At 38.1% G+C, this 19,344-nt stretch overlaps 1 protein-coding gene across 1 annotated transcript in view; it reads left to right on the top strand.

Moving 5' to 3' along the window:
* Positions 1–5,978: 5,978 nt before the first annotated feature.
* kcnq1.1 (potassium voltage-gated channel, KQT-like subfamily, member 1.1) overlaps positions 5,979–19,344 on the top strand; it is a 42,008-nt gene continuing 28,642 nt past the window's right edge. The window contains exons 1-5 of the mRNA XM_057833031.1: positions 5,979–6,444; positions 14,002–14,092; positions 14,453–14,579; positions 14,676–14,754; positions 18,499–18,595. Coding sequence (XP_057689014.1) covers positions 6,266–6,444; positions 14,002–14,092; positions 14,453–14,579; positions 14,676–14,754; positions 18,499–18,595 — 573 coding nt within the window. The 5' untranslated portion in view covers positions 5,979–6,265. The remainder of the gene's footprint in view (positions 6,445–14,001; positions 14,093–14,452; positions 14,580–14,675; positions 14,755–18,498; positions 18,596–19,344) is intronic.

Here is a 19,344-nt window from a genome sequence, read left to right as displayed (position 1 = left end):
GCTTCTTGTTTCATAAAATTATTGTGTAACTGTCAGAACAAAATGTAACAAGTCCTACATGAATAATTTTTAATTTATTTTTATCTAGAAATAATAGCTTTACCAGTGTTTGTTTTTTTTTTTTTTTCAAAAAAGTATTTCACTAGGGTTAAATAATATACTTTCACAGCCTGAAATCCAGTGTGAGATGATTGATAGGCCTTGTGTTTTCCTATGTACCACTGAAGCAAAAATAAATACATAGTATTTATTTTTAACATTGTTTGATATCGTATAATGACTTATCGCATCTTGACCCTGGCGCATCGAGGTTCATAGTACTGATTGTCATCCAAACCCTAGTTATCACCCCCGGGCCCTGCTCGACCAATCGTCTCAAGGGAAACGCGAGTGATTCTCAGCAACCCCCATCCCCCCCACTCCACATACACGTGCTCGTCAAGTATGTTTCGGAGGGCGCAAAAACCTCTGTTCGCTCAGTGCACCGTTTAGGCCAAGACCACCTCTGATTGTGACTGCGCATGCGCGAAACCTGCATCACCTCTCAAGCTATGATGTCTTTAAAGTTCTGCACGTAAAAGATTCAGACATAGAAATTCTTTATTCATTATTCTTCAACCTTTCAGGCATGTTGGGATAACAATCCTGTTGCCCTGCACTGCTCTGAGCATTTGTTTATGGGATCAAGTATCGATCAAGTGTAAATTCATTGTATCTCTTACAACACCTACTCCCACAAAAAAAAAAAAAAAAAAAAACGGCATACATATCAACAGTGTCAGATGATAAAAACTGAGTTGTGTTTGATTTATTCAGGGCAACACAATCTGTCATCAGATAGATATCTGTCATCTTATTAAAATCTTTAACAGGGAACTTTTTTTCCTTCATGGATCACCTTGGCCAATCCAGCCTTTAAAGAGAACTGTGCAGAATGACCTTGTAGAGTAATCTGTAAATCTCCACTCCCTTTTTCATTAAAAAAACAATAATAATTTGGGGGGAAAAAGTGTTGTTGAGGTTTCTTGCTGGTCACACAAGTTAGGTGGAAAAAACGCAAGAGGTTTTTGTCAAGCATAATGCTGCTCAGCACTGATGCTGATGTATGCAGTTTTTGTGTGTTTTTGCAGGGCTAAGCTTCTATCCTAATAATTTACTTGCTCATGCTATAAAACCATCTAACACTTTTGGTCTGCACATACGTACTTCTAACTATGTAGCTGATGAAAATTTACCATCTTCTGTCATTTCACTGCATTATGAGCTAAGGGCAGCAATGATACATGTTTGTTTTGGTGGAATGTCAGTGCAGTGAAATGTATGTGTCATTACCATCTGTCATGTGGAAACCCTGGGTGCAGAAAAGTGAAAATTAACTGTGATGCCAGAGTGCCCACAAATAAGAATTGATGTTGCTTGGAATAAGGGTAAAAATTACCCTCCACTGTTGGCCAGGATGCTCAATGCAGTTTTTCCATGTTCCATGTCAAGCTCACTTTGCACTTCATGTCTCCAGGAATAGATGAGGGCAATAGATTGCTTCAACAACACCAGGAAGAAAAAAAAACACAGGGACTAATAAAATACAAATCAAATTAGTGAACAACAGCAGGAAATTCAAAATGGACGTTTTTGCCAGAATTTCCAGACAGCGGTTTATCCAACTTTAAGAGCCGCCATCATCACAATCTTCACTCACAACAAGCAATCATATAGCACCCTTAAATCAAGGGTCACAACTCTTACGCATGGAACGTGGTTTTCACGCATTTCAGGCCATTCCCACGCAGTACGCCATGCAATATGATCCTCAGAAATAAAAGTGAAATCATATTTATTCTGTGCAAGATACACAAAGTTAATGTTTTTAATTTAAAAAAGCCAAATCGATATGCATGTGCTCACGCGTGAAGCACTTGCCCTCAAGGTGCTATGGGGAAAAATGAAAAGTTGATGCCGAATTCTGCGTTTCATGAAGGCATGGACTTCTAAATATGTATTTACTTAAATCCAAGGTCAAGCTATGTGTCTAGTTTGTGGCACACATGTTATGTTTATGAACTATGAATTTCAATTGCCAATACATCATCAAACACCAGGAGAAATACAAGAATTTGACTGACAGAGAAAGCACATGGGAGTAGGTGTCTTTGCTGGAAAGTAACATGAATGTCACGCCGCTGCCATTCAAGGCTCTTTTTTAGGCGTCGCTAGTCTACGTACACTCCTTCCGCAGCACAAGTCTCCATGTTCAAAGTCCCCTCCCAATGACAGATATGTCAGTCGACAGAAATGTTCATATTTCCAACCAATCTTAACAGAGTTAAATATATGTTTGCTGAACTCAAAAGAAGGAGTAATAAATGGTTGCGCAAATCTGACGAGGGGAAATGTTGGAAGTTTGAGAATCCCAAATAGTCACAGAAACTCTTGTTGACCTTTGGAATATACTGTACTAGTATATATATTTAAATCATTATGCTATATTTTAGATATATCCTAAATCAGAAGGTTTTGAGTAAAGCAGCGTTAAAATGAACCATATAGTCCTAGTAAATGTTGTAACTAAATCAGTAAAGTTCGTCGAAACCCTAAATTCGATTAATACTTTACACAAATAAGTCCAATTTACTGTTGGCCCAGCCCTGAATCACAGCAAAATAATTTCATTGGCCCTTGGTTGAAAATAATTGCCTTGGTCTGACCTGCATGTTTTTATATTGCTGGAGTCAAAAATGAAACCAGACTTGAATAATCAATATTTTGTGACATGATTTAAACAAAAAAAAAAAAAGTTTATACGAAACTACGTTATATAAGTCTGGGCTATAAGTCTGGCCGTTACAGTATTTGCAGCAATGGATGATGAGTATATGTGTGTCTGGACACATACACGGTGCCACTGATCATACAAAAAAGCTTTTGACTTCTGAAAAGGTAATCACCTGATAGGTCATCTTTCCCAACACTTGCCAAGCTATGAAGGTTGCTATAAATAAAACGCTGAGCTGACTCTTACAAATCCATCCATTATCTGTACTGCTAAAGCTGCGTATATGCAGAAATGTATTTGCACGCACTCACCTCATATGTCTTATGTGATTTTCTGAAATGCATAACCTCGTTATTTTAACTCAGTATTTCAAGAAAACCATTCAGACAAGACCAAGAATCTATACTTTCTGCATACTATACTCCCATACTCTGTTTATTGTGGCAGGTTTCATGTAAAATGTGGGTGGGCCAAAATCTGCAAAACTCCATCAGAAAATAAGCCTAGAATTACTGTTGGAGGATTTTTTGTCACTCTGTTGTTTCGTTTCTAATGTCTATTTGGCAAATTTTTCGGTGCCGAATTGGTCTGTTTTTCCTCTATCACAAGTGTTGTTTTCGACAGCTCACTTTCAACATGCACACAGCTAGCCAGATTTTAGTAAAACCATAAAAGTGTTAAATAAACATTACAGTCATGTCTTTCTTTCATTTACATCGCCCAGTATGTCAATGCTTGATTTATTGTCCCAAAATAATGTATACATGCGTTGACCTTAAAGAGCTAATAATTTTTTTTTTTTCAATTTCAGATTTGGTTTTGGAGTAAAAATGTCAGATACTGGGCTTAAAATAAAGCTGAAATAGCAAGATGTTTTACACGTGAGTTCCACAGAGATGCCCCAACACGCGTCACCATTTCACGAATCGTAGATAAGTTTGAGAATCATCGGACCATCCAGTACGCGAGAAAAAAAACATTCAGGACGAAAACAGGACATCGACAAGTCCAAATAAAGTGCAAAATGTTATTGCTAATGTTCAGAATTCCCCATGAAGATCTGTTCGTCAACTGTCATGTGAAACAGGCATCCCAAAATCAAGCGTCCATCGCATTTTGAAACATGCGCAATGGAAATGTTTCATTCCAGCACTAGTTCATGCTATCAACGAAGATGTCCCTGATCGAAGGATTGAAGAGAATGAAAAAAAAATTAATCATTATCATTATCCAAGAATAGGCCGGATTATTGGCACCATCAGCCTAATACTTAGTAGCACAACCTTCAGACAAAATAACTGCGAACAACCGCTTCCGGTATCCATCAATGAGTTTCTGACAATGCTCTGCTGGAATTTTAGAACATTCTTCTTTGGCCAACTGCACCAGGTCTCTGAGATTTTTTCTCCAAACTGCCATTTTCATATCTCTCCACAGGTGTTCTATAGGATTCAGGTCTGGACTCATTGCTGGCCACTTTAGAAGTCTCCAGTGCTTTCTCTTAAACAATTTTTGGTCCTTTTTGAAGTGTGTTTTGGTGCCAGAGGCAGCAAAGCAATCCCAAAACATTTGGGAACATCCGCCATGTTTGAATGTGGGGACCGTGTTCTTTTCTTTGAAGGCCTCTTTTTTTTTTTTTTTTTTTTTTCTTGTAAACTCCATGTCTATGCCTTTTTCCAAAAAGCTCTACTTTTGTCTCATCTGACCAGAGAACATTCTTCCAAAACATTTTTGGCTTCCTCAGGTAAGTTTTGGCAAACTCCAGCCTGGCTTTTTTTATGTCGCTGGATCAGAAGTGGGGTCTTCCTGGGTATCCAACCATAGAGTCCCTTTTAATTCAAACACCGACGGATAGTACGGGTTGACACTGTTGTACCCTAGGACTGCAGAACAGCTTGAACTTGTTTGGATGTTAGTCAAGGTTCTTTATCCACCATCCGCACAATTTTTCGTTGAAATCCTCGTTAATTTTTCTTTTCCATTTCCATCTAGGGAGGTTAGCCACAGTGCCATGGGCTTTACACTTATTGTTGACACTGCGCACGGTAGACAAAGGAACATTTAGGTCTTTGGAGACCTTTGGAGACTTGTAGCCTTGAAATTGCCCATGCATTCGCACAATTTTGCTTCTCCAGTCCTCAGACAGTTATTTGGTCTTTCTTTTCTCCATGCTCAATGTGGTACACACAAGGACACGGGACAGAGGTTGAGTCAACTTTAATCCATTTTAACTGGCTGCAAGTGCGATTGAGTTATCGCCACCACCTTTTATGTGCCACAGGTGCCGTTAATTACACAAATTAGAGAAGTAAATGATTTTTCAAAGGGTGCCAACACTTTTGTCCGGCCCATTTTTAGAGTTTCGTGTAAAATGATAATATTTTTTTTCCATTCTCTTTTGTGTTTTTTCATTGCAAGCAACATAAATGGAGATATTACTACCAAAGCATTTGTAATTATAGCAATCAAGCATCTGTAATAACTGACAGAATTGCATGGGTGCCAGCACTGGAGAGAGAGAGAGAGAGAGAGAGAGAGAGAGAGAGAGAGAGAGAGAGAGAGAGAGAGAGAGAGAGAGAGAGAGAGAGAGAGAGAGAGAGAGAGAGAGAGAGAGAGAGAGAGAGAGAGAGAGAGAGAGAGAGAGAAAACAAGTGCATATTCATTCATTTTTTGAGATAACGGTGCTGCCGCCAAATACTTGGCATAGGCTACTTTAAAACTTAACAGTTCATCTCAACATAATAAAACCCTCGATCTCTTCAAATCTCTTTGGTATGTACTATCCTTCTCTTCGCGGCATGTTTTGGGAAAGATATTGGGTAATAGGATATATTCTTCTAATTCTGTTTCAAATTATGTTTCAAACAAATGGAATTAATTAAACATTAAACATTAATTTAGTTTATGTTGTTTGCAAACACTGCTAAAATTGTTTTATGGCAATGGGAACTATCTGATATTAGTACATATCTACAACACAACTGGAAAACTCCTTAGTGACAGAAACGTCCCAGTCCCACTAAGAAAATGTTACCTGCAGTTTGTTTGCTTACACTATGTGCAGTCATTTTTTTGTAATCAATGATTTCACTTTATTTATATTTTTTTTTCTTTCTTTTTTTTTTTGGGGGGGGGGGGGGGGGGGTGGTCTTGATAAAACCGGATGTTCACTTTAAGGGCCCCCCTCCCCCAGATCTTGAGAGGGAGGATGCTTATTTTGTTTCAGACTGCTGTTGCCCAACAGAATCTGTGTAGTAGCTGTGGAACTATCGACCGATAAATAAACAGGGCAAAGTAAACCAAGCGGGAGAAGAGCACAGACAAGTACAATTTAAGGTGTTTGCGCGCACACAAGGGACTCAGCGGACATTGCCAGATGCGACTCACAGCGGTGAAGTGAGCCGGGGAAAGAGATTACAGGACTTCGAGGTAGCAGAGACCAACTTCAGCGCGTCAGATCCTTCAGGGACTTTGTTGGACAAGTCATCAACAATGGAGTCACCCCAAATTCAACTTCAGCCCTACTTATTGCAGCCCCGCATGTTGGGGTGCAAATCGGTGTACAACAGCAGAGTTCGCCCTTCCCTCACTTACGCCCACGTCCAAGGACGAGTCTATAACTTTTTGGAACGGCCGTCCGGCTGGAAGTCCTTCGTGTATCACTTCTTTGTGTGAGTCTTACAACAATTATAAAAGAACTAACGAATAAATATAAATACAGTACATACAGTATGTTTTAGCTAGGCATGCACGGACACCTAAAATGCAATGCTAAATATTCAATTAAAGCTACTGTATAATTGTGTGCAAAAAAAGATGGATGGATGGATGGATGGATGGATGGATGGATGGATGGATGGATGGATGGATGGATGGATGGATGGATGGATGGATGGATGGATGGATGGATGGATGGATGGATGGATGGATAGATGGATAGATAGATAGATAGATAGATAGATAGATAGATAGATAGATAGATAGATAGATAGATAGATAGATAGATAGATAGATAGATAGATAGATAGATAGATAGATAGATAGATAGATAGATAGATAGATAGGGCTTCACATAGACAAATAAAACTAAATAAAGTATACTGTATTTACAGAAAATGTGTAAATGCAGATTTAAAAGGCAATAGACAATATACACTGGGGCAAATAAGTATTTGGCAATAAAGGAGGCCAACAAAGTGTACATAACAAAGTATTGAGATGAACTTTTGGTATAGACTAAATACTTATTTTACACCATGATTTGCAAATAAATTATTTAAAAATCAAACAATGTGATTATCTGAGTTTTTTTTTTTCACATTCTGTCTCTCATGGTTGAGGTTTACCCACGTTGACAATTACAGGCCTCTCTAATATTTTCAAGTGGGAGAACTTGCACAATTAGTGGTTGACTAAATACTTATTTGCCCCACTGTAATTCACAAATCATAGTAGTACGTGTAATCAAAAGCCTGACGCAATTAAAAAAAAAAGTCTTAAATTGGGTTTTAAAGAAAGCAACAGTCTTTTGTATGGGTTTACACATTTACCAAGTAGAATACAGTCAGGAAGACAAGAGAAGGAGACAAGGCTTCAGTCCCGACAGTATGCGAAGGGAGGAATTACCCAGTTGATGCCAATATTTTCTAATCAATTGAGGTCAGGATTCCGTGCAAGTTTTGACAAAGCCACTTGACCGAAACCAGATTTTGTGGCCCTTGCATTGTATCAGAATTTTTGGACAGCAACATGTACCTGACCAAATCGCAACCACTCAGATTTGAAAAGAAAACTATATTTGTACATATATAAGTTGCACTGAACTAAATGCCGCAAGTGTCCACATTGTATTATAGGAATGTTTAAACAAAAGATATAAAAGTTGGCCTGTTAAAAAAAAAAATCCACAAATTAGCCGTACTAGGAAAAATAGTGGCTTTTTTTGCTTGAAATTCAGGGTAATTTTTGTGGGGGGGTTTGTGTGCTGTCGTGTAAAAAAACAGATGTGTATACTTTAATTTAGTGAAAGAACAAATGAAGGATTCAGACTTGTCAAACCATGCAGAAAAAATATTTTATTTTCTCTCATCCCTTGCAAATAATTTTAATTCAGAGACCCATTCGTAGTAGAATATGTTTTGCTGTGGAATAACAATGACACTTTGATCATTATTATTATAATCATCATCATCATCGTTCATTCATTCATACATTCATCTTTTGGTCCGCTTGTCCTCACAAGGATCATGGGGTGCTGAAGTCAGCTGTCTCAGCTGACTGTCAGCAGGAGGCACATAAACCCTAAACCAGTGGTTCTTAACCTGGGTTCGATCGAACCCGAGGAGTTCGGTAAAGGGAAAGAAACGCAGAGCCCTATTTTCGTACGCTGATTAAATCTAGGCAAAGTGGCTTTTTAGACCAGGTTTTGGACTGGTTTGCTCTCAATTTACAGGCTTAATCCGTTTCTTTTAACTGTTAGTCCTCGATCTGATGGGAGGAGGAACTGGTTTGATCAGTGGGAGGTTGACCCGCACTTGGTATGAGGAAATACAACAGATGGCAGCGTGGTCTCAAATTTTGACCTGTTTCTAAAACATGCTGTCAAAATGAGAATTTTGAACGGGAATTTGCTAAATTATTAGCTTCCTATCTTAGTTTTGAATCTGAAAAAAAAAAATGCTTTATTATCTCATTCCGAAGTGTTCGGTGAATCCACATGTGAAACTTGTGGGGTTCGGTACCTTTACCAGGGTTAAGAACTAAACTATGACATACAGTGGGGCAAATAAATATTTAGTCAACCACTAATTGTGTTCTCCCACTTGAAAATATTAGAGAGGCCTGCAATTGTCAACATGGGTAAACCTCAACCATGAGAGACATAATGTGGAAAAAAAACACCAGAAAATCACATTGTTTGATTTTAAAAGAATTTATTTGCAAATCATGGTGGAAAATAAGTATTTGGTCTATACCAAAAGTTCATCTCAATACTTTGTTATGTACCCTTTGTTGGCAAAATCGGAGGCCAAACATTTTCTGTAACTCTTCACAAGCTTTTCACACACTGTTGCTGGTATTTTGGCCCATTCCTCCTCAAGTGGGAGAACTTGCACATTTAGTGGTTGACTAAATACTTATTTTCCTCACTGTATTTGGAAGACCTCTGACATTCAGTCAGATCTAGATTTGGTAGTTGTTAGGAACAGGAATTAAGGATTACAATCCTCCAGCAGTGTTGTGAAACTTCATAATTTCTGATGCCAACCAGTTCAAACTTAATTTCACAATTTCTAAAATGAACTCGTTCAGTCTGTAACTATCGACACATATAAAGTAAAGGCCAAAAGTTTGCACACACCTCATTCAATACAGCGCAAATGCTGGTCCCAGCTTCATAACTAAAGCAAGAAATTCCACTACCGGTAATTAATGCCGATAAGGCATACCTGTGAATTGAAAACCATTTTAGGTGACTACCTCTGGAGGCTCATCGCGAGAATGCCAAAAGTGTGCAAAAAGTAATCATAGCAAAGGGTGACTACTTTGAAGGTACTATAATATAAAACAATACATCAACAATGGAAATAGTTATAATAATAAAGAAAACACAAATGAGAAGGTGTGTCCAAACGTTTGGCCTGAACTCTACACTGTAGACCCTTCACTGTTAGTGGGCAGGATGTGAGATAATACTGTACATACTTATGGAGGTTAAAATCGATTGTGTTTTCAAATGACAAATGATTTAGAACCCTTTACGTGTACACCTGTACCTTTATTTGGTGCTAGATGTAGCATGTAAGTAACTGTAACAGTTTCTTTGTAAGTGATCATTAATGTAACAATATACAGTATATAATTTTATTATATGTTTTTTGGCATTTGCTAAATATTTAGTGTGTGGTCTCCACAAATCTGGCCACATGAAATCTGAATGCCCTTGTAAAAGGTTAACGCTTCTTTATAATAGCACTTCATTATTAGGTAGGTTGAGATTTGTGTTTTAATTCAGAGAGCAGGAAGGAAGAACGATAATGTTTACTCCATGGTTCTCGCTTATTGGATCAAGGCTCCAGGTAGTGTTAAATGACATTTGTTCTTTACTTGAATCGTGCACATGATAAGTTGATTTTAATTATTGCCTGACGGTTGCAAATTTGCTTGCGAGATTGGGAAGCTTCCGGACACTTTGACCTTTAAACGAAAAGGCCGAGAGTAGCCTATGGCCCTTTTTGAATATGTCAGCATGCATAAAGTAGAAAGCGAGGACATCAAAATACCCTAAATTTGTAATTAGTTTTGTCTCAGCCAACTCATAATCTAAAGGCAAAGAATTACTGCATTGTTATAATGAATCTTTGTTGCATATTTTGGGTTCAGTGTATTCTTGAAAGTGTTTTGGATGCGAGAACAATATGCAGCGGCAGATTTTGTTCTTTTTTAAATGCTATTGAATATGCGTGCACATTTGAACTGCATATACTAGTAGAAGACAAATGGTTAAGACAAAATGATCGGTTTTGTCATTGCAATGACGGCATTTTACAGATATTTCAGAATCGTTATCAGTGCAACTCCGAATAACATTTCACTGAAAAGTAAATCAAATGTCAACCTTTCTAATTTTGTCAGCTTTTGGAATTTGACATGTAATGCATTTGTCAATGCACAGGCTCTTGCCTACTTTACACATGACACACTGTATGGCCTATCTGTTTGGTGAACACATCAGCCAATTCACATGCACGTGAAATATTAACATTGCTATGAAAAGGGGACAGAATGCACTATCAATTTATTGATAAAATATCATAAGAACAGCTTGGCTGCCAGCTTATCCGCGAGCACAAAAATGTTCTTGTCCCCAGAATCTAGGCGATGAGATTCCTCAATGTAAAAAGTTGTCCTCTCTCTTCGCAGTTGCTTAAATTAAATCTGCTTGTATATGAGTAGGAACAGGAGTTGATGAAAAATACTCAACATACTATCAGTTTTATGGCAATGCAGCTTACACAAGCACTGAATACTGTGTTACCAAGATAAGCCATTGCGATATGGAGCTGCATGCCCCAGTCATACAGAAGGTTACTGAGCATTCATCAACCAGAACCCATTTTTATGTGTTAATTGGGGCAATACCTGTTCCAATTATTTCCCTTACCTAACTATAACAAAAAAACGAAAAATAAAATGTTTAGTCAATTCAATTCAATACACTTTATTAATGCCTTGGGAAGGTTCCCTCAGGGAAATTAGTTTTCCAGCGCCCATAACACCACAGCAGCAATAATAAATGTATAAAGTGATAGATAGTAAAAAAGTGCAAAAGGATTTTAATAAATAAAATCAAATTTAAAAATTGAATAAATACACTATTACTCACGAAATATAAGAAAAGAAATAATAGAAATAATACACACCAGGCAGACAATAGCAGGAGAACAGAGTTACAGTTGTTTATTTATTCAGTTCTCTACAGGAGGATAAATGGGGTCATTGGCAGAAAATGAAATGACACTGTGGAATTAATGCACATGTTACACACAAATCATATAATTATTTTTCAGCAAATATTGGGCACATCAGTTGTTGTTGTAACTTTGGGGTGTTGTGGGTCTTCATACACTCCTAGATAGGTGTGGCTTGTAGCTGTGGGTGGGAGGCTTTTGTAAAGGGGCTTGATCAACAAATCCTGTGGAACAAATGGCATACATCTGGCTTCTACCAGTCCATAAGAGATGCATAAAGTGATTGAATGTGAGCTCTTAGAAATTAATTTGTTCTTCTGTTTTATTTCATCCACTTTGCCTACTTGTTAATTTTGCTTCCTTTTGGAAATAAAGAGTTTTGACATCCAATATCAAACAGTCAATAAGCAAGGGTTTGTTTGGGCTGATCCTCTATTGTCATCAATTATAAAATTGATTACTGGAATATCCTCTAACAACTATAATTGCATTGATATTCATGTAGTGTCTTGGCAACATCCTCTATTGTAAATTAAGAATTTTCAAACATGCTGCTGCACACAGACCCTTTCACCTAACCCCAAGTAACAGCAGGAATACTGCAATCATTGATAGAAAAAAACAACAACTGACATTATGCTGGGTTTGGTTGGTGGAATCATGGATGAACCATGTGAGTGATTGACTATTTAGTACCTACAACATACAGTACTGTAGCAGCATTTATGCCCAATATTATTACCAGTATTTTTCTTCATATCTAAAGGTATGTATTTTGTGTCCTTACAATTTACTGTAATTGTAACATCCTTTCAGTGAGGGACAAGCACACCAAATTCAACAATAATGGTTGGCACATGTGTTGGTAGCTCAATACAGTATATACAGTGAGGAGTAGAAGTATTTGCACCCCTTGTGATTTTGCAAGTTCACCCACTTAGAAAATAGGTAAAGGTCTGAAATTTCAATCATAGATGCATTTCCACTCATAGAGACATAATCTAAAAAATCCGGAACTCATATTGTATGATTTTTCAATAATTTATTTGTAATTTACTGGGGTTAATAAGTATTTGTACCCCTGAGAAAATCAGAGCTAATCTTTAGTGCCAAAGCCTTTGTTTGGAATTACAAAGGTCAGATGTTTTCTGTAATTCTGCACCAGGTTTTCACATATGGAAAAAGGGATTTTGGCCCATTCCTCCACACAAATCTTCTTTAGATCTGCCAGGTTTCGGGCTGTCTTTGAGAAATACAAAGTTTTAGCTCCATCCGAAGATTTTGTATTTGATTGAGGTCTGGAGATTGGCTTGGCCACTCCAGAACCTTGATATGCTTTTTACGCAGCCACTCCTTGGTCAGCCTGGATGTGTGCTTCGGGTCATCGTCTCTGACTGAGGGAAGGAGGTTGTGGCTCAAAATCTGACGATACATTTCACCATTCATCCTCTGCTTTAGAGGACTATTGTCCTGTCCTCATAGCATGAGGTTTCTACCCCCATATTTCACAGTGGGGATGGTGTTCTTAGGACTGTACTCATACTTCTTTTTCATCCACACACGACGAGTAAAGTTTGCAACAAAAAGTTCTACATGGGTCTCATCTGACCACATAACTTTCTCCCATGACCCCTCTGCATTATTCAGAATATCCCTGGCAAACTTCAGACAGGCCATCACATGTTCTGGCTTCAACAGGGGAACTTTCTGAGCAATGCATGATTTTAAACTATAGTACCCTAGTGTTCTACTGACAGTAGCCTCTGAAGCTGTGCATCCAGCTCTCTTCAGGACATTGACCAGCTCCTGCCGTGTAGTTGTAGGCTAAGCCTTCACTTTTGTCATCATGAGTGATGCCCCACGAGGAGAGATTTTACATGGAGCCCGAGTCTGAGGTAGATTATCAGTCATACCATCCCATGCCATACCATACCATACCATACCATACCATACCATACCATACCATACCATACCATACCATACCATACCATACCATACCATACCATACCATACCATACCATACCATACCATACCATACCATCAGGCCGAGAGACATAGTCTCTCCACCGTGTCCTGGGTCGTTCCAGGGGCCTCCCACCGGTAGGACATGCCCGGAACACCTCTCCGGGGAGGTGTCCAGGAGGCATCCGATCCAGATGCCCGAGCCACTTCAGCTGGCTCCTCTCAACGCGGAGGAGTAGCGGCTCAATACCGAGTCCCTCCTGGATGACCGAGCTTCTCACCCTATCTCGAAGGGAGATCCCGGGCACCCTGCAGAGAAAACTCATTTCAGCCACTTGTATGCGGGATCTTGTTCTTTCAGTCACGACCCACAGCTCGTGACCATAGGTGAGGGTAGGAACGTAGATCGACTGGTAAATCAAGATTGTGTGTGTATGTGAGATGTATTGATTGTAATTTGGTGTGCTGAATTTTTTCCCTCACTGAAAGGATTTATATCTCAATATTCATTTAAATTTTGGTAATCATTTTCTTATGAATCCTGGGTTGTTGGCTCTACAGCAAAATATTGACGTAAAAAAATTAACAAATTATATTTTTCCCCCATTAGATATTTTATATGAAGGTTACTTGTAATATGTGCATCTACTAATTTAAATATGAAGATCATAATTACTATTGAAGGTGACAGTAGGATTGCATATTGGCATATGACATAAATAAAAAAAAAAATAATAATAATAATAATAATAAAGCATGCTGAATTTTTTTTTTTGTTCCTTTGTATTTTTTCAGATTCCTCATGATTCTTCTTTGCCTGATCCTCAGTGTTCTCTCAACCATTCCAGAGTATCATCTAATATCTCTTTCAATTCTCTTCTGGGTGGTGAGTGCTTATTTGGACCATAAACAAAAGATTTTGTCATAATGATGAAACATCTGATTGTTTGTATGACTTCAAAAAGAATGAATAGCAAAATTCTTAATCCCTAATACAATTTTAAATTACTGTAATTTTTTAACTATAAATCGCCTCGTACCCACCAATTTAGACAAGAAAAAAAAATTTGTTCATGTGTAAGCCACACTGGACTATAAATCACAGGTATATTCATAGCTAAATACATACAGTAAACAAAATTTAGCAAAGAGATGTTTAAAGGGTTAACAAGTACAATAGATTTCTATGTTTTGCTGGTTAACATGTTCTGTCCTTTTAACTGTAATTTCTTTCTTCCCTTCCCAGGAGATTTTCGTTGTGACCTTCCTTGGTGTGGAATATATTGTCCGACTTTGGTCAGCCGGTTGTCGTAGTATTTATGTTGGAATATGTGGACGACTACGATTTGCAAGAAAGCCAATAATTATAATAGGTTGGAACACAAGCGCACACACACACACATGCTCATGTCCACACAGATTTGCATGCCACGGTTAATCAAGCCTTTCATTGTCCATTCTCTACACAGATCTAATTGTTGTGGTTGCCTCAATAATTGTACTAGCAGTTGGCTCCAAAGGACATGTGTTTGCAACCTCTGCTGTAAGGTAAGACTGAATGACAAGGCATATTGCTTAGAAAAAAAAAATCTTCTCCAAAGCACCTAAAAACGATCCATGAGTAAAACATATTTTCAACAGCAAATAAGTTTGGTCGAATTCAGTCACCTTATTTAATAGTACATGAGTTCACATAATAGAATAATTCACTTTCGAGTCACCTTAGTGTATAAGTAATGGAAGTAAAAGTATTCCAAAAAAACAAAAAGTGGTTACAAATTTTTGAGCTACCAGTACCTCCTCAAGATCAGGTAGGTCTATTATTCATTTTTTGTCTGCCGTAGTCAAGGCACTACATCAACCAACAATTTCTTCAGATTTTGGAGTAACTAGTCACCAACATGTTAAAGGAAATTAATCCGAGTAACATGCATATTTTATTAATATAATGGAGTAAAAGAGAAAATTGCTAGAAATACACATAAAGAAGTAATGCATAGATGCTTAGATATTTTTACTCGAGTACAATAATGGAGTATTTGTACTCTATTAAATTGCAGGACATGCCACTGATGCGGTTTTTCAATACCGAGTCTGATGCGTTGTTGTCCTTGCTTGGGTTTTCCTATGCCCGTGAAACGTTATGAGTGCCTTAACGTGTCCCAATTCCAAGTTGGCATCTGACCAGGCTCGGTCAAATACGCCGGAAGTCTCTCATCCCGCTCATTTTATCGAGGATGGCCCGTTGCAGACTTATCTGTGGAGGTACACATCCCATTATGCAGTTCCGAAGTGAAAGACATCAAGTGTAGAAGAAATGTCTAGCAATTTATACTAATATTAATATCATATACGTAATCTAAAATACTATAATATAGTATCTTAGTTATTTCAGTTTTATGTTACAGTGGTACCGAGATATACGAATGCTTTTCTTATTGTATTCCTGAAGAGGTTGGTGCTCAGCCTAAATAGACAGCGAGCTGAACTAAATGAAAAACGGACAATGCCAGAAGTCAGTGTGTTTTGCTGCCTTTATTGAGCTGTTCCTGACATCAAATTAAATGGCATTATTATGTGAATTAGAATCATATTTTGAGACGATTCGACTATATACAACAATTTAGCAAAGCACAGATGACGAGAAATTAGTCTTTTAATCTGCCGGTTAGCCACGCCTACCATTATAGGGCTTTAGCGTCCCCAACAGGTGGATGACGTCAGCGGTAGACTGGGCTCATCGGTTTTACTATTCAGCCCATTGAGGGGGAATTATTCAGAACGAGGAAAACGCGACGAAGAGAGCCGCAAAATGTCATTCTTTCAGTCTCTCTACTCCAATATTTTTACAGGATATTCTTTTTATCCAAGTATTTTTCCCCAATAGCTATATAAATGGCTTGAGAAGGACCAGTCAGCCCGTCGAGGGGGAACTATTCACAACGAGGAAAACGCGACGAAGAGAGCGGCAAAATGTCATTGTTTCTGTCTCTTTACTTCAATATTTTTACAGGATATTCTTTTTATCCAAGTATTTTCCCCAATAGCTATATAAATGGCTTGAGAAGGACCAGTCAGCCCGTCGAGGGGGAACTATTCACAACGAGGAAAACGCGACAAAGAGAGCGGCAAAATGTCATTGTTTCTGTCTCTTTACTTCAATATTTTTACAGGATATTCTTTTTATCCAAGTATTTTCCCCAATTGCTAAATAAATGGCATGGTCATGACAAATAACAGTCTTGTGCTGAATGGAATATGAAATAATAAAAATGCATTTATTCAGGACGACATGGCAAAATTACTCCATAATGTTCAAAATTGTCGACTTCACCTTTACTGTCGCACCTCCCGAACGATATTTTATGACACCTAAATCGGACATATGTCATTTCCCTTCCCCGGCTTCGGAAAATGTAAACAAACCAGAAGGCGTGACAGCTAGCCGACATGCTAACCCGAACCGAGTGATGTTTCAAAGTCTTCGAAGCGGAAAATCACACATAACTATCCTGGATTATTTGACATGACGACCCGGTTGTCGATTGTCATCGCGGATCGGCAAACCGCCCGGCGGAGAGCAATTTACAGTTCGTTCCCCGGAGGAGGGTGGCTGGAGTTGTTGTGCAGCTAACGTGCTGCAGCTAATGCCTAATGCCTAGTCCTCATTGCCAGAGATATTCACAGCAACAAAAATCCGTGATTATATTTAGTCGCAATAACACCTATACAAATGGTTAGCATGCATTAGCCAGCGTCCGCACATTGTCCAAAACAACTACATAACACACAACAAACAATGTAAAACTTGGTGCATACAGGCCTTTGTAATGTTTTACAAGCATCAACAGGTGGGCTTGGAGCGGTATTCTCTCTCTTTCTCATTCATTCAGATACATAACTTTGTCATGTGAGTAAATTAGTTTTTTTCTACGTGTTTAAATTAGGGCTGTCAAACGATTAAATTTTTAATCGAATTAATCACAGCTTAAAAATTAATTAATCGTAATTAATCGCAACTCAAACCATCTATAAAATATGCCATATTGTTCTGTAAATTATTGTTGGAATGGAAAGATAAGACACAAGACGGATATATACATTGAACATACTGTACATACTAAGTACTGTATTTGTTTATTATAACAATAAATCAACAAGATGGCATTAACATTATTAACATTCTGTTAAAGCGATCCATGGATAGAAAGACTTGTAGTTCTTAAAAGATAAATGTTAACACAAGTTATAGAAATTTTATATTAAAACCTTTCTTAATGTTTTCGCTTTGATAAAATTTGTAAAATTTTCAGTCAAAAAATAAACTAGTAGCTCGCCATTGTTGATGTCAATAATTACACAATGTTCATGGTGCTGAAACCCATAAAATCAGTCGCACCCAAGCGCCAGCAGAGCACGACAAAACACCAAAAAACACAAGTAACAAGTGGACATGACACTGCTGTCATTTTAATCTGTTTGAGCGGGGCATGTGCGTTAAATGCATCACATATTTTAACGTGATTAATTTAAAAAATTAATTACCCCCCGTTAACACGATAATTTTGACAGCTCTAGTTATTCTTCTTCAAGAGGGTAAATGCCTTCTTCGTGTGCTTAAGTCCAAAGCACTACGTGCGCTAAGCTGCTTGCGCCAAAATAACATTGCCTCACTCAAAAGGTAGGGTTCCATATTTCCGTATTTTCTTCTTTTGTTTTTTTTTTGTTTTTTTGTTTTTTTGACATTGTTTTATTATCGATTTCATTACAGGTATTAACCGTTAGGTTGGGGTTATTGAAGGATTCAAATGAATTCGGTGCTTATTTCAATGTAGTTTTAACCTTATTATAAAATTTAATGAGGTGTTTGAGTAGTGATTGAAACAAATTAGCCGATTTACATGTTAAACAAGGTTAAAAAAAATATATCATTAAATGAAAGCCCCTCCGGAATGAATTGATTTCATATCTTGAGGTACAACTGTATTTCTTTATATAGAAAAATCATATTGTATATCATTTTGTAAGGTTTTACAGTCGATGGTATGGACTTTGGAAAGTTTTGTATCCCAGATTGCAGCTCGCCATGTGTATTTTTTTTTCTCAAAAATTTATTAAAAAGAACAAGTTCAACGTTGCTGTACTTGGTATTTAGAAATAGCCACAGTACTCTGTGCATCCGTGCCCAAAAGTTCATTCTTCTAACCGAAATTGCCAGGTCAAGGCTCGTGAGTTCACAAGTACGAGGCTGTCATACTTGGGATTGAGAAATGACCTGGGTTTTAATTTCAGGGGGATCCGTTTCCTTCAGTTATTGCGTATGCTTCACGTAGACCGCCAAGGAGGGACATGGTGGCTCCTGGGTTCTGTTGTCTATGCCCATCGCCAGGTGAGTCATCTGGTTATCAGGTCCAAAACTCTCAGGATCGTCAGATTGTCATTAATCTGACTGTTCTCTGACATTACCACACAAACCAAGGTCAAACTACACGATCATAGCCTGATTCTGGCACGACAGACACGTCGTGGTCAAATGTTGATTGTCTTGCCTAACACCTTGAGTTTGAAGGTGTTGATCACCTCATATACTTTTAAACATATTCAAAGACTGCTCACACTAACACTGTTCGATGAATCGATCTTGAACCGAAACCAAATTTTTTGGTTAAAACGATATTTAAAAAGTTCAAATCGGTACTTTCGATTTTCAAAATAGCACCATTTTTGGTATACCTCAGCCACCATAGTTTCATCTGCATTTCCGTGCAGTATTAAAAAACAACAGCCACGGCTACCTGCGATGCTGCTATTTTTTCCTAGGCAAGTGAACATCCCTTTGTCCTCCACTGCGACAGACCTCTGGTCCAGCCGGACAATACAAAATGCACCGTCAAGCTTAAGAACGGATGCAAATGATGAATGCGAGCTAGAAAATTTCTGCTTGCAGACATCTATTGAGTTACATAGCTGGGCTTGAAAGAAGCGTTAGACGCTTGGAATCTGAGCGAGGACAAGCTCGTCTGTATTACTACCGACAGCTGTGCCAACATAATGAAGGCTCTGCAAATCATTGAGCAGGCCCAACAGACAATGCTTCGAGCACAAACTGCATAACGCCAACGGTAAGTGTATCATCTT

Source organism: Corythoichthys intestinalis, chromosome 1, assembly GCF_030265065.1.
Source record: "Corythoichthys intestinalis isolate RoL2023-P3 chromosome 1, ASM3026506v1, whole genome shotgun sequence".
Lineage (NCBI taxonomy): Eukaryota > Metazoa > Chordata > Actinopteri > Syngnathiformes > Syngnathidae > Corythoichthys > Corythoichthys intestinalis.
The sequence above is the reverse complement of the archived record's forward strand: the minus strand, read 5'-3'. Positions and strand labels throughout refer to the sequence as shown.